Genomic DNA, 14,101 nt, shown 5'->3' on the forward strand with positions numbered 1-14,101 from the left:
TCCCCGGCTTACTTTTAAATGCGCCTTCTTCAGGTCCCCGTTTTATCGCCGCAGTCCAAGAGCCTCTCTCCAACGTCCTCCTGTGGCTTCCACTCTCCCAAGCTGTGCTACACTGGGCGCATCTCCCCTACCAGCTGCACAGGCAAGCCACCTCTCCTAAAGACGAAGAACGTGTCAGGGCTGGCAACGCACAGCGCACCTCCCAGCGAAGGCCCCAGCCCTGTGCACAGTTTAGAGGGTGTTGAGGGCCCACTGGATGACACTGCCCTTCCAGACTCTGGAGATGACAGCGAAAGGAAACGGCCTTCGCGCCGCGCCGGGCGCCCGGACCGGCGCCACCACACGGCCGATTCGTTCGAGCACCTGAAGAACCAGCGGGACCCATCCATTCATAAGCGCCTCTCGTGGAACTGTGGTCAGCAGCACGACCCCAGCAGGCCGCCCTCACTGTTGCCTTCGGAAGTGCTGCTGAAAAACAAGCACGTGTCCAAGTGTCTAAGCAGCGAGTCCATGTACAGCTCGAGTGGTGTGAGCAGTACGGGATCCTTACTGTTTAGTAGCACGGGGAGTGGCGAGGGCGACGCGTGTGACTGCTGTGATATTGCTCGTGAGGAAGACCATCCTCCCGTGACTAATGGGGGTGAGGAAGAGGGAACAGGTGACCTGCAGAGAAGTCAGCCGGGTTCGAGCATCAAGATCGACGTGAGTGAAGTGAAGGACGGCATCTCGTCGGTGCAGATTGTGGCTGGGGATGGGCCGCTGTCGGGCGGCAAGCCCGGGAAGCCCTCTCGTTCGGACCTGCAGAAAATGAAGGAATTCCTGCTGAATAGCTGTTCCGTCGAAGCATCGTGAGTATCATTTGTTGTTGATTTTTCATCGAGTATCAATTCAACGCTATGACTTCGTATTGAAATTCGTGGGGAGGTGACTAGATCTACTATATGTGGTCTTATCTGCGTGTTCTGTTAGGCTGCATTCACATGGGGCAACGTTTTCCAGCAACTCGAACCAGCGTCCTATGAGCAATTTCGAGAATGCGTTCACGCGTACCAACTCGGTAGCTCCACCCTCAAGCAACCTTACGGCAACCAGAGAATGCAAGACCTGGCTCATGCTTCTAAATGTGGATACGTCATGGCCTGTTGCATTACATCGTACATGCATACAGCATACTAGTAGTTCTATGCTTGAATCCCAGAGCCAAGCGCTAACGTGTTATGTAAACAGGGCTCATGAATGCTATACTAGTACTCTCTAGAGCACTGCTAAGGCCTGGGCTTCCTTTGACCTAACTGCCTGACCCGACCCGAATAAATTGTTTCCCAGCCCAGGCTCGATCCGAGAAATTTGTACGCTGCACGGCCATGCCCAAACCCGGCCAGTCGACTACAGAGAAGCAGGCTATAAAAGTTTACCGTGGCTAACTAACAGTGGCGTGGCACAGTCCTGAGTGTGATCTAGGCCCATGAGACGGGTCGGGCTAGTTTTTTCCGGAAAGCCCGGGACAGTGCAGTGCTCTGGTGCTGTCTAATATCTTGGGCATGACACTGTGTAACACCGATATGCCTAGGAATGTTCATGTGATTTCAGTACTTCAGATGCTATCATGGAGACATTGTTTCAGGTTTTATTTCAGGAGCTGTAAAACCGGGTGATATTGGTTGGAAAAGCAGATTTTCTATTAAAAAAGAAAAAAGTGCACTTCTGGCATTTTAGATGAATGCAAGATGGGTAACACCATGCTGAACATGCAGTGCTTAGCATTGTTCAGTGCCTATATTAGTGGCTGAATTGGCACTTTGCCAAGTTGGTTTTCTGGGTTTCTCAGGCTTTGCCCTTAGTGACGATATTGCAAATCTGGGGTTGAAAACGGATTTTACTGGTCGTAACCCTAAAACATTATTATAAATATAAAGGCTAAAAAAACCAAAACAGGCTATAAAGGCCCTAATTATAAATGGTCGACATGTGAACCCCATAGTATTGTTTCTGCATATTATCTTTTTCCTTATCTTTCCAGTGAAGTTTGACAATGTCTTTAATGAAGAAGCACTCATTGAGCAAGCACTGCATAGGACGGTGGTCCTTGCAATAGAATGGAGAGAGCAGCCAGCTAGGAATATCCAGCAGCTCAAGCGTGTCGTCTGGCCAAGCCATAGAACAGATCGGCACACACTGCACGGAACAACTGTGCCTTCTTCCTTGGAATGGCTGCTGGCACAAGCCACACACACAACTGCCTCCATCTTGGACATAGTTCAGACATATCTTCGGTGTCCGACTTGTCTCTCCTGCTGTTAGAATTGCCTTCCTCGCAGCAAATGACCACGGCCTCATTCATAAACGCTGTACTCACAGTTCACATCTGTGAAAACACTTTGTACACATAGTACCAACACGTTTTCATCACCGACATCAGATGCGAGTGTTTAATCTCTGTAACCATTCATTTGCTGCTGGGCTGCAAACGCGGCTGGCTATTTAGTTGGAAGCCATTTTTCTTTAGTCAGTGTCCGCTCCTTGTTTCAGATACAAGATCTCTAGTTATCTTAGCCAAGACTCGATTGTTGTATTATTTTAGTGTACATAACTAAAGGTGTAGACGTAGGTAGAACTTCTGTACATTGATTTTAGAATTAGTATATGTTACTCTCAAATGTTTCATTCTCGTCCCGATTCTTTTAGACATGCAGGAAACAACACCACAATAGCAAGACTACGTGACCAGTTATCTTTTTGTTGTACAGAACTCCCCATGTCATCTATGAATGAGCATTGCTGAGTGTCTTAGACACCCATAAATTTTTTTCCAGTGAAATTTCACATTCTGCAAACAATCAGTCAGCTATGTCTGTCTGTGGAGACTGTGACAGTTACGTTTCTTTAAGCTCTATTTCCATTTTTCTGACAGTGATAAAACACAGTCTCAGAACATGGTCAAAACCGGAAACGACGAAAATTTTGAGGTAGAGCAAAAAACATTTTTAATGATTTTGGTGACCCGTTTGTGGTGTTTCCTGCCATTGGCAATGGTTGATCTGCTCAGATGTGTCGAGTCACACATGAGCATGCATCGCACTTCACTCTTCTATGCATGAGACTCACGCAAGTGTTACGGTGCAGAAGTATATCATCACGAGAGACATGTATAACCAAAATGTGCGTGCACTGTGATGACGTATAAATCATGTCAGCTCTGTTTCTGCTGATTTTCATTCATTATCGGTGCTGCTACCTGTCCTCTAAGTCACCGTGGCTGTCTTGAGTGCCAAAATTCATTTTTTTTACTCATACTTGGTACCTTTCGTGTCATATACGTTTGCTCCTAAACTGTAAGTTGCTCGTTTGTAAATTTACTTCAGCTCCAGCTTTTCAGTTCTAGCATACAGTGTGCTTTTGGAAATAATTGAAACCCGTGGCGAAATTGCGATGTCGGAAGTGCTGTGCATATAAAAATGAGGTTTCTTTGCGCACTCACCTTCGGAACTGTGATACACCAATAAATTACTCCCAAATGCATTGTAGCATTGCTGTGATTTTTATCTTTTCTTTTCTTCTTTTTTGGCATCTGTGGGGGCAGGGAAAGTGATAGCAATCACCTATCCATACATACATGTTGTACAATGTGATCGTTGTCATTTTTTGCATTGTGACAGCTATAGTAAGCATACCTATTTCGTGTAGACTTCTAGATGGCAAGAACCCCTTGCTCTTGGACGCTACCCATAGACTTGTTCTCATGAACAAATGTTCTTAAAGCACTTGACTGTGTACAAATTCAAGTTCGTTACACTGTATGCTGGCAGTGAGTAAGCCAGATTTGCCACATGCACCGTGTCACGTGTAAATGTATGCCATGAATATGTTGCTGTATTTTTTGTACACTTGCCATGTCTAAAACACAAGGTTGATTGCTATGGATAAGTACGTATCTCGAAATTGAGCTGTTATGGTACAATATTATGGAAACGAAGTTACATTCTGCTGCAAAGCTTGAAAACGTTTTTCTTTCTGCCTCTTTTAGCCCCTTGGCAAGATGAGCAAAAAATATGGTGCATATACTGTAGGTGCCACACTGAATGTTTTATGCAAAGCTTGAGAATCAACGACGAGGCTCGGCCAGTACATGCAGGCTGTTTACACACACTTTGCCATTAACTATATTTTTATTCGCCATGCATTATTGTATTTCAAATTTAAAGGGGCACCACCGTGCGAATACCTTTCCTTGCGGAAAGAAAGTTTGGCACTTTAGTGACCCTTTAATCTTCCGTAGCACTTCAGTCAGTTGCAACTGTACCAATTAGAAGCGCTCATTGCACCCAAGACTGAAGCATGCTTTCATGAATGCAGACAGCTGATTAACAATTGCATTTCAGGGACCTTCCCTGAGCCCCCATCCAAAAAGGTGTGCTCTCTGCGATCTGAGATACTCTGCGATCGCTTTCTCAGTTTGGCATGCACTTGCACGTTGTGCATAAGTTGCTGTACTTACCCTAAAAAAAATGTTCTGATCCAACATCATTAACCTTGAATCGGAACAAGCAGCCCTCAGAGCACATGCGAGATTGTGGTTCAAGGGCGTTCCTAGCACTAAGTTAGTTTTTACAAGCTCTTGAGACGACACAAATATCCAGGCACAAGCCGACCCCTTCTGGGTGGGGTTGTTAGCAAATGCACACATTACCAAGGCCCGTTAATTGGCATTGATATTTGCGAGTCGATTATCATATTCTAGGTCCTCAAACGTGCACGATGTCGGATGCCTTTTGCCAGACAGGACGAGTTATCACCTAATTTCTGATGGGCATGGGAATTCTATATGTTCGATACCGTTCGAAAGACACTGGCAATGGTTTCTTCACATTGGCAGTTCATTTTCACAAAGTTCTCATTATTGAGAGTTTCACCATGCCAAGGTGTACAAAGTCTGCAATAAGTACAGAAACGACTGGCAACGTTCACCTTTGAACACCCCGTACCACCACTCAGATCCAGCAAGCCACAGCATCGGCCGATGAGCTTTCAGTATACAGTCCCCCAATCCTGACATGCGCAAACAGCCGTAAAGTTAATTAATGCTCTAGCGCACTCCAGCATGATGATCCGCACGATGCATGCGCTCCGAGATACGCATATACAAGGGGGTTCGGTTTCACTAGGAATCGTTGGGTCAGGCTGCAACGGGGAATATGCACTGCATCGTCACTGCAGGTATGCTTCTGATGGCTATATATCATTCCACGCTGTTATCGGAAATTTTTGTGCATTTGTGTGCAAAGCTGGGAAGGTGTACTGTTGTGCATATTTTGTAGGACAGTCCAGAAGCAGAACACTATTAGTAAAAGACCTAAGACTAAAGACCATACACGGAGTGCTGGACTGGTTCAATCATTCCTGAGAGCAGACGTTTGCCTTCAGACACTATTTTGTAATATATTGAGCAAGAAGTTCACAGGACACACATTTGCTCACGTTGTATCAGATTTTTCTGATTCACTGTGAAGTTTGGTTTGTGAGTACTGAATATGACTACAAGAAAAGCAACAGGCAGCCAACATTTCAAACTGTTGTGGAAACACATGCAAACGTGTTACCGTCTTTCATCATCGTCCGCAAGCATATCCCCAGAGATGCACAAAAGGTGCTCCAGCAGTTGTACACGAGGGGCATATTAATGTGATTTGAGTAATAATGTAAGGTGGCTTGTGAACGCTTGCAAGGTTTATCCCCTCAAAATCCGTGCATCTGTACGTGTGCACATTTCACACGTTTGTGCATGTCCACGTCTTACTGTGGAATTCATGCTGCATTGCTTCTGGGTATCATTCGTTGTAATTTTGATTTTCAAGTCTTCTGCTTCTGTGATGGAGTACCACTTTTCTCAGAACGCTAGCCAAAGTACCCAAGTTGTACAGTCTCGCCCCCCTTTCATTTCTTTTGTTCTTCAACAAGTATTACACTCTGTAAACATGTGCATATAATAAGGAGCAACAGCAGCATATAGTTTTAGAAAAGGATGTACAGCATTTATTACGCATGTAAATATATAAAGAGCACAATATATAGCTATATAACTCATGATGGAGTGCACAGCATGTTTCCCTGTACTGTGGGATGCTTGATGTTATTTGACACTTTGTTGCGATATAACCCATAATTTATTATTGAATTAATACGAGTAATTTGAATACGAAGCTCAATTCTTGAGCAGTGCCCGTTGTTTGCCGACGTGTGGTGAGGTGCATGCCCGCTTTCAATGGCTGGTCTCCAGAAGTTGAGTAGATATAAATTACTCTAGCCCTGCCCTTGGTAAACCTTTAGTACAAAAAAAAAAAAAAAAAAAGGAAAGTGAGAAAAATAAAATGGTTTGCCTGGAGAGTATTGTCTGACTCTTGAATATCTCCTGCAGGGTTGTTAGTTACTTTTGAAAAGTATCTGACTTACAGTTACAAATAAGTGGGTTCGAAAGTATGTAAGTTAGAATTTAAAAAAAAAAATACGCTCGTATAATTACTTCCAAAACCATGCTAGGCACCTTTGCAGTTGCTTTACTCCATCTTCTCCAAACGTTAACCAAATGAAAAACATGGTCGGTTCACTTTGGTGCATTGAATAATCTGTATCTTTGTGTGTGAAGACTTGAAATTTTTCTAAATGTTCTGCACGCATCTCGTTGACGAATATTATGACTATCTTTATCGACAAAAGAATGACTAGATAAATGAAAACAAAGCAAACAACTGAAATAGCGAACAAAACACTCTAGAACGAACTATGAGCATCAACTACCCCCATTATAGTGAAACAGGATCTTTATGTACCACAGTGCAGTCCGAAAGCGACATGATGGTGTGAGTTACGGAAACTCGTTACGTGCGCAAACAGATAGCGTTGCTGGCACTGAACAAGCGCAGCACGCAACGTGATTTTTGCGTCCAACGTGCGCACGCAATTTTTTTCGTGTTTTCGGTTCGTGGGTCAGCGGCGTAATCGTCAAAACGTGCTTCAGAGATGTGGTGACAATACACAGTTTTCTTTCTTTATTTGTTTTAACATTTGAATAAAGGCCTAGCTGCCAGCTGGCTTCTTATGTTGGTCACAATTGGATGCCATACCCACTTTTGGCCAACATATGGCATATGATGTGTGGGTTACGACAAAGCGTCCTTAGCAAGGAAGGTGTTATACAATTAACACGGACCCGATGCTGAACTGAGCATACCGTTCACGATCGTTACTTTGAAAGTTAGCGCGCTCCATATAAGTCACGTGAAAACCGGTGCGTTAGGGCCGGGATTTCAAATGTCACGATTGGTCATTCGGCGGAAGCTCGTGACGAATCACAGGGAAGCAATGGATTCATCGCGCGCGGTATGAAATAATCGAAACATTGAACCAGTCTAGCTACAGATGATAACGCCAGCTTTCCTGATATCACAGTGATTGCTTTGAAGATAACGGGCATCCCGCCAGAGTAGTATCCCAAGCAGCAGAATGTACTGAAAGTCGAGTGCAATAGGGGTGGACGGTATGTGTCATCAGTGTTCTTTAGTTTCACGAGTCTGTTCAAGGACTTCCACCTACCCGGCCACCCCTATTGCACTCGACTTTCAGTACATTTTGCTGCTTGGGATCAGATTTGTACAGGCAGCTCCAAAACATTTTGCGTTATCTTTTTCGAAGGCCAGGATTAATGTTGGTACAGCTCCTCACAACAGTTTACGGAACACCGGAGTGACGTATATGTCGCCATCGGGGCAGGGGGCGGATCCAGCATTCTTCCGATATAGCGATATCTGAGCGATACCCTTGCACCAAACGGGAGCAGACACTTTCAGACAGTTCGATGCTCCTCTCAGTAGGTGTTCCGTGAACTTTTGTCGGGATCTGTACACTCAGGTCTTTGCGATAGGCAACGCGTCCTTGAATCTGAGGTAAGCGGCGACGCAGGGGAACAAACTTACATGGACACTCAAAAACAAAACAACTTCATTTAAATATGTTTTATTGGCAGGGGGCAATACCATCACGACACTCAAAATGTCTTTCAACAACGCGCTGTCTGCAGAGGAAATACGGACACGCGTGTTGCTGTCCCATAAACTGCATTCAACTTAACCATTATAGATAGCCTGAACTGCAGAGGCAGTACATTCAACCATTTCCATATTAGTCAAATCTCCTTCCCCAGATGCATACTGTTGACAGTGACAAACGGCGCCCGCTCTACCACTCCAAGAACTGTTACTCCGCCGTGGAAGCACGCGAATGAATATGGGATAAATTATGATTTCAGGAGGCACATCGCGTGGAGATTCCTATACCATTAATCCTACGTGGCACAGGCCCCGACGAAAGTGTACGGAACACGCAGCTGGCATACATTTTCTTCGACATGACACCCTATAGCGGCAAGCAGAAGCGGGCTCGTTCAGAGGTATGGGAGAGTGCGCTGTCTGGGGACACAACGGTAGTTTCGGTATCACTGGAACGTGCTCGCTGCATGTTCCGCGAACTTCTCGGGATTGCTACCCATCCCTACCCCCATGCAGATAACAGAAGCACCACTCAGGTTAACCAACATGTTTATTCGCATACTGCGCGGTTCCCTGCAGACCACTGCGTCGTAATCTGTCAATGCTAGCAACAGTCGTCAAGATGCATTTATTTTCCGCGCTATGATGACACAAGAGTCATGTTCCCTCGCAGTCGAAAAGGGAGACCGCGTGTAAGAGGAGGCTATCAATGATAACACCTCGCCACACTCTCTCCCACCTTTGCAAACGTCTGGAAAGTGCAAGATGTCACCGGAAAGACCACAGTCAACCAGGAGCTGCTGGTAGTACTCTACGCGCAGGAAGGCTTCGTCGGTGAGTCTAACGGCAGTTTGCGATGAGGAAGTCTTGTGCGGTCGCTGTGGCTAGAAAATGTCGGTTGCGTCATGTTCAGGCGCAGCTGGGTGTCCGAGGACGGCGGAGGTGCTGCTGAGCAATTCCGACAGTATAGCGTACCGAGAGACGTCATCTGCCGTAGCAGGTCCTGTGCCTCAGCTCCGTCCACGGCGCTGGGATACCATTTCGGGCGACATGACCGGCAAGAAAAGAAACGGCGGGAATAGCAATTAAAACGAAAAAGGATAAAACACTAGCGAAAACCGCTAGCAACTATCTGCTCATGTTCCCTGGACAAGCGGCTTGACAGGTCGGAACCCACACCAGGCACCAAATTGTGGGAATTGATGAGGCCCTTAAACGCACGTGGTTCCCACCACCTGTCTAACCGCCGCGGCCCCCAGAGAACACAAGCAACATTCAGGTTAACTAACAACAAAGAGTAGAATTATTCACTTACATCACACCACTGCCGTAATCTGCCGGCCGCCGAAAGAATCCGCTCCATGCAGGGGATGTTCCTCATACCGTCGTCAGGATGGCTCTCCTTTATGCGCTGGAACCGCTACGGGTTATATAAGCCTCAAGTTCCCTCGCAGTAAAGAGGGAAACCGCACGTGTGAGACCACTATCGGCGATAACACCTTGCTATCTCCACGTGTCTTGAGTATCAAAAGATAATTCGAAAGATATTTTGGCTTTCCAGAATAAATGCGCGCGCCATTTTGCCCGCACAGCTCTCCTCGATGCCCAACGATGAAACGTCAGATTTCTAAGCGAGGCAGGCCATGCATAATATTTTTCTTTCCATTTTATTTCATATGATATACAAGAAAAACAAAAAGGGGAACAGGATATAGGCGAAAACAGCTACATCAAGTATGTATATAGCTGGACGTGCCCCAGTCCTGCTCTTCAGCCAGCACAGCAGTGGTTAAAGAGAGAGATTACGTACATTTCATGATACCACAATATAAAAAATTATACAAACACAAACGGAAGAATAAGCACAGTATAGCAGTTAGCACAAAAACTCATATTCGTAGTGGGAGTATATGGTCACCCCTCAGCGGCAAAGACGACGGACCTGATATGACCAGCGCCTGCGAGAGAAATTACGGGCCCCGGGGATGGGTCATTCCCGGACCCCCTCCTCACATGACCCTTCCTCTCCCCCTTCTTTATATGATTACGACAGGCTTTGGGTCCCGCGGGCCCCTGAAATGGGCTCGACCCCAGGGCGCCATCCCCGGCTGCCCCACCCTCTCGCCGTCCCTGGTTATGACGAGTGCTTAACGCTAGAAGATTTTGTGACTGATAAGTATTTAAAAATGGTAGTAAGTAAGGGCTGTGTGACAGTTTCGGTTTATTTTACGAGAAGAAAGAACATCATGTAACAACTGGGGATCTGCAGGGCAATAGAAGAACTGGTGTAACAGCATTTCCTTAGCGGTCTTTGAATTTGCCTAGTCGGTAGTGTGCGCAAACAGCGTGCTTGACCATCCCTTGCTAGTTTTGCAGGACTGTGGAAGTAAGCATAACTGAAGTAATGTGCGCTATATATATATTTTAAGAATTGCCGATACTGCTCTATCACTCTTATGAAGGATAAGTCCGTGAAATTATGCTTTATGCTATGGTTATATTATGCACTAGTAATTGCTCGAACTTTTTTTTTGTCTGTAGTACTACCTTCTATATATAGTATTGAACCTCGGGTCGAAAAGGCAAGGCAGGACGCTCCTTACCGAGTTTTCCTGATTGGGTACGATGGATTTCAGTTCATGCTTTTTCTTCTTTTTTTTCCTTTAATTTTCTCGCCCTTATTGTGAATATGGTGGCTGTGCTGTCAATATTTGTTACCGTTCAGCTTACTGGCTGCTACTATACTACATCTTCTACAGTTTCCCTTCATGGGTTAACAAGACCGGAGTATCAAATAAAAGATGAGGAACGAATGATGTAAGGGCGCTATACCATAAATGTCCTTAAGTCCATTTGTCCTTACACTATTCGTCTCAGTCCGTTCTACTTTTGTCTCTGTACGACACTGGATCTGCTAGTAGTCTGTCCGCAAACTAATTCTAAGGACGCCGGTAATCTGGTGGACTGGTACAGACTGCTTTGAGACATGGTCTTCTGCGATTCGATACTCTCGTAGTCGTACAGCGCCGTGCGTGTGTGTCCAGTGTATTGTCCACAGTCAATGTCTATTCTTACATGTAACTGCATAGCAGTGAGTTATAGCCTGTACGTATCTTCTATCAGACTATTGCACGCTTATACCCCTTTTAGGGCTTTACGGCTTCAACGCAGGCACTGAATTGAACATTCCAGTGAAAAACCAATCAGTGTCTCTTGGCATCGTCATTGCAATAACCCATCCGAGCAAAAACATAGGAAATGCATGGTATGGTATATTTGACAAACTTTCAGCGCTAAGAAATCATTTAATCTTTTTCGCTCCGTCTCTTTACGCAGGTTATCAGCAGGTTCACCTCAAAGTTTTCGCAGGGCATTATCAGGCTGTTATCTGTACGTGAGTGATCTTGATTTGACGGGGCGTTTTGGGCGATTCGGTTGATCTTTTCTCAGTCTGGCAAAGAAACATGCGCAGTGAATATGTTTACGTGTTTACAGTACAGAAAAGAATCCTCTGCGCTGCCTCGGCGCAGCTCCAAGCCCAGCAGAGAAAGCACTGATGTTTGGAGGTATTTTTCCGCCATCTTTTTCGCATAAAGAACACGGAAAAGACTTCCGGACGCCAGTATGTAATGGTCCTTGTCCGGCTAATGGAAAGGTACCCTGTTCACATGCTCTTTATACTAAGCCTAACGTGAACCCATGCTGACATCTCAACGCTGCACAGCCCATTTCGGAAAGTAATCTGTGTACCATATCAATAGTTGGCAATACCATAAAAGTTGTGCCAGTAATAATGTAAAATTGTGCCAAACGCGTTCAAATGCATGCAGCAGTAGCTTTACGGGGCAGTCAGCGATGGCAATATCACGTGTCACAGCGTCACCTGGTCACAGGATGTCACGTGGTGGTGCTTGTTCATTAAAGTATCAGCCAAAACCACAATTCAAAGTTGAAACTGAAGAAAGTAGTAAAATCAAAAAGCCCTCAAACCCAAGAGATATACAAGCCGAGATCAGGCCACACCATAACAAAAAAAAGAGAGAGAGAGAGAGGGAGAAAAGAAGTGGTGCATATCCTTTTATATAAAAGACCCTGCGTTTTTCACTCGACACCACACTTTTCTTATTCCGTCTCAAGGACCGTCGCCGTTTACACCAGAACCATGACCTACTACTATACTAGTGTAGAGTAGGTCGTGACCAGAACACGGCCACAAATACACATCGGAACAAGACAACTTTATTTAGCCGATGATTGGGGCGTTTCATCGCCAGAGGCAATATGCTCTATACCCCATTCCTCGCTGCAATTTGGTTGATGAGCCAGACGCTGAGGACCAAAGTACCAACGCTGTCGAAAAAGGCTGGCGGTGCTTTATGGTCAGAGCGTTGGTGTGCTAGATTTGATCATGGAGCCGGCAATTTTGTCATATAGTATAGGGGGAGTCTATAGTTGAGTAGTTAGTCCTGTAGAGTCTAGTCTAGTAGTTAGAGGCACCGTAAGTGTGGCCCAGAATGGTTGTTAGTTGGGCGATGGAGAAGCATTTGTTCTACAGTGATCGTATCTCGGAGAGTCAACTTGTCGCAGGCGGTGACGCCATTGAGCTGTAAAGGCCACGTTTGAGTCGCATCCGATGAATTAATGCAGCATCTCGACGACGAGTATTTGGTGGAATCCGAAAAGCGAGCGATAGGTCAACTCTTGCAAGCATTGATGTGGAGAGAATATGTCAGCCAGGGATGACACTAATCGTCGAAGAATAGAATACGTATCAGATTTGGCATTAATTAATTAATTAATTAATCAAATCTAATTTTCTATGATGAAACACCAAGAGGTAGGTCTCACCCTTTCTTCAGTTTTCAGCAAATAAAAAAATTACAGTGCTCAGAATGAGCTGGAATTATGCACGTATGCTCTGTAGAAGGTGTCCTTTATTTTGCAGGTGGAATTGTAGGGAAGAAGAACCTTGGCAATTTAGCATCATGAAACACCAAGAGGTCAGTCTCACCCTTGCTTCAGTTTTCAGCCAAAAAAATTACAGTGCTCAGAATGAGCTGGAATTATGCACGTATGCTCTGTAGAAGGTGTCCTTTATTTTGCAGGTGGAATTGTAGGGAAGAAGAACCTTGGCAATTTAGCATCATGAAACACCAAGAGGTCAGTCTCACCCTTGCTTCAGTTTTCAGCCAAAAAAATTACAGTGCTCAGAATGAGCTGGAATTATACACGTATGCTCTGTAGAAGGTGTCCTTTATTTTGCAGGTGGAATTGTAGGGAAGAAGACCCTTGGCAATTTAGCATCATGAAACACCAAGAGGTAAGTCTCACCCTTCCTTCAGTTTTCAGCCAAAAAAATTACAGTGCTCAGAATGAGCTGGAATTATGCACGTATGCTCTGTAGAAGGTGTCCTTTATTTTGCAGGTGGAATTGTAGGGAAGAAGAACCTTGGCAATTTAGCATCATGAAACACCAAGAGGTCAGTCTCACCCTTGCTTCAGATTTCAGCCAAAAAAATTACAGTGCTCAGAATGAGCTGGAATTATGCACGTATGCTCTGTAGAAGGTGTCCTTTATTTTGCAGGTGGAATTGTAGGGAAGAAGAACCTTGGCAATTTAGCATCATGAAACACCAAGAGGTCAGTCTCACCCTTGCTTCAGATTTCAGCCAAAAAAATTACAGTGCTCAGAATGAGCTGGAATTATGCACGTATGCTCTGTAGAAGGTGTCCTTTATTTTCCAGGTGGAATTCTAGGGAAGAAGAACCTTGGCAATTTAGCATCATGAAACACCAAGAGGTCAGTCTCACCCTTGCTTCAGATTTCAGCCAAAAAAATTACAGTGCTCAGAATGAGCTGGAATTATGCACGTATGCTCTGTAGAAGGTGTCCTTTATTTTGCAGGTGGAATTGTAGGGAAGAAGAACCTTGGCAATTTAGCATCATGAAACACCAAGAGGTCAGTCTCACCCTTGCTTCAGATTTCAGCCAAAAAAATTACAGTGCTCAGAATGAGCTGGAATTATGCACGTATGCTCTGTAGAAGGTGTCCTTTATTTTC

General features: G+C 45.0%; 1 protein-coding gene and 1 long non-coding RNA gene across 7 annotated transcripts in view; one reads left to right on the plus strand and one right to left on the minus strand.

Moving 5' to 3' along the window:
* The window catches only part of LOC135371141 (pleckstrin homology domain-containing family G member 5-like), a 250,282-nt gene extending 246,763 nt beyond the window's left edge, over positions 1 to 3,519 (plus strand). For 5 of the 6 annotated variants that reach the window (XM_064605169.1, XM_064605172.1, XM_064605173.1 and 2 more), the window contains 2 exons: positions 34 to 848; positions 2,021 to 3,519. In XM_064605169.1, the coding sequence (XP_064461239.1) occupies positions 34 to 848; positions 2,021 to 2,030 (825 nt within the window). In that variant the 3' untranslated portion in view covers positions 2,031 to 3,519. The remainder of the gene's footprint in view (positions 1 to 33; positions 849 to 2,020) is intronic. The other variant, XM_064605170.1, reaches the window with a different exon arrangement.
* A 5,052-nt stretch (positions 3,520 to 8,571) lies between these two features.
* On the minus strand, positions 8,572 to 9,425 carry LOC135370346 (uncharacterized). The gene is made up of 2 exons (XR_010415306.1): positions 9,355 to 9,425; positions 8,572 to 9,147 (listed from the first exon to the last, which is right to left on the minus strand). It is a non-coding gene; the product is annotated as an uncharacterized LOC135370346 (long non-coding RNA).
* Positions 9,426 to 14,101: the final 4,676 nt, after the last annotated feature.

This window comes from Ornithodoros turicata, chromosome 10, assembly GCF_037126465.1.
Source record: "Ornithodoros turicata isolate Travis chromosome 10, ASM3712646v1, whole genome shotgun sequence".
Classification (NCBI taxonomy): Eukaryota; Metazoa; Arthropoda; class Arachnida; order Ixodida; family Argasidae; genus Ornithodoros; species Ornithodoros turicata.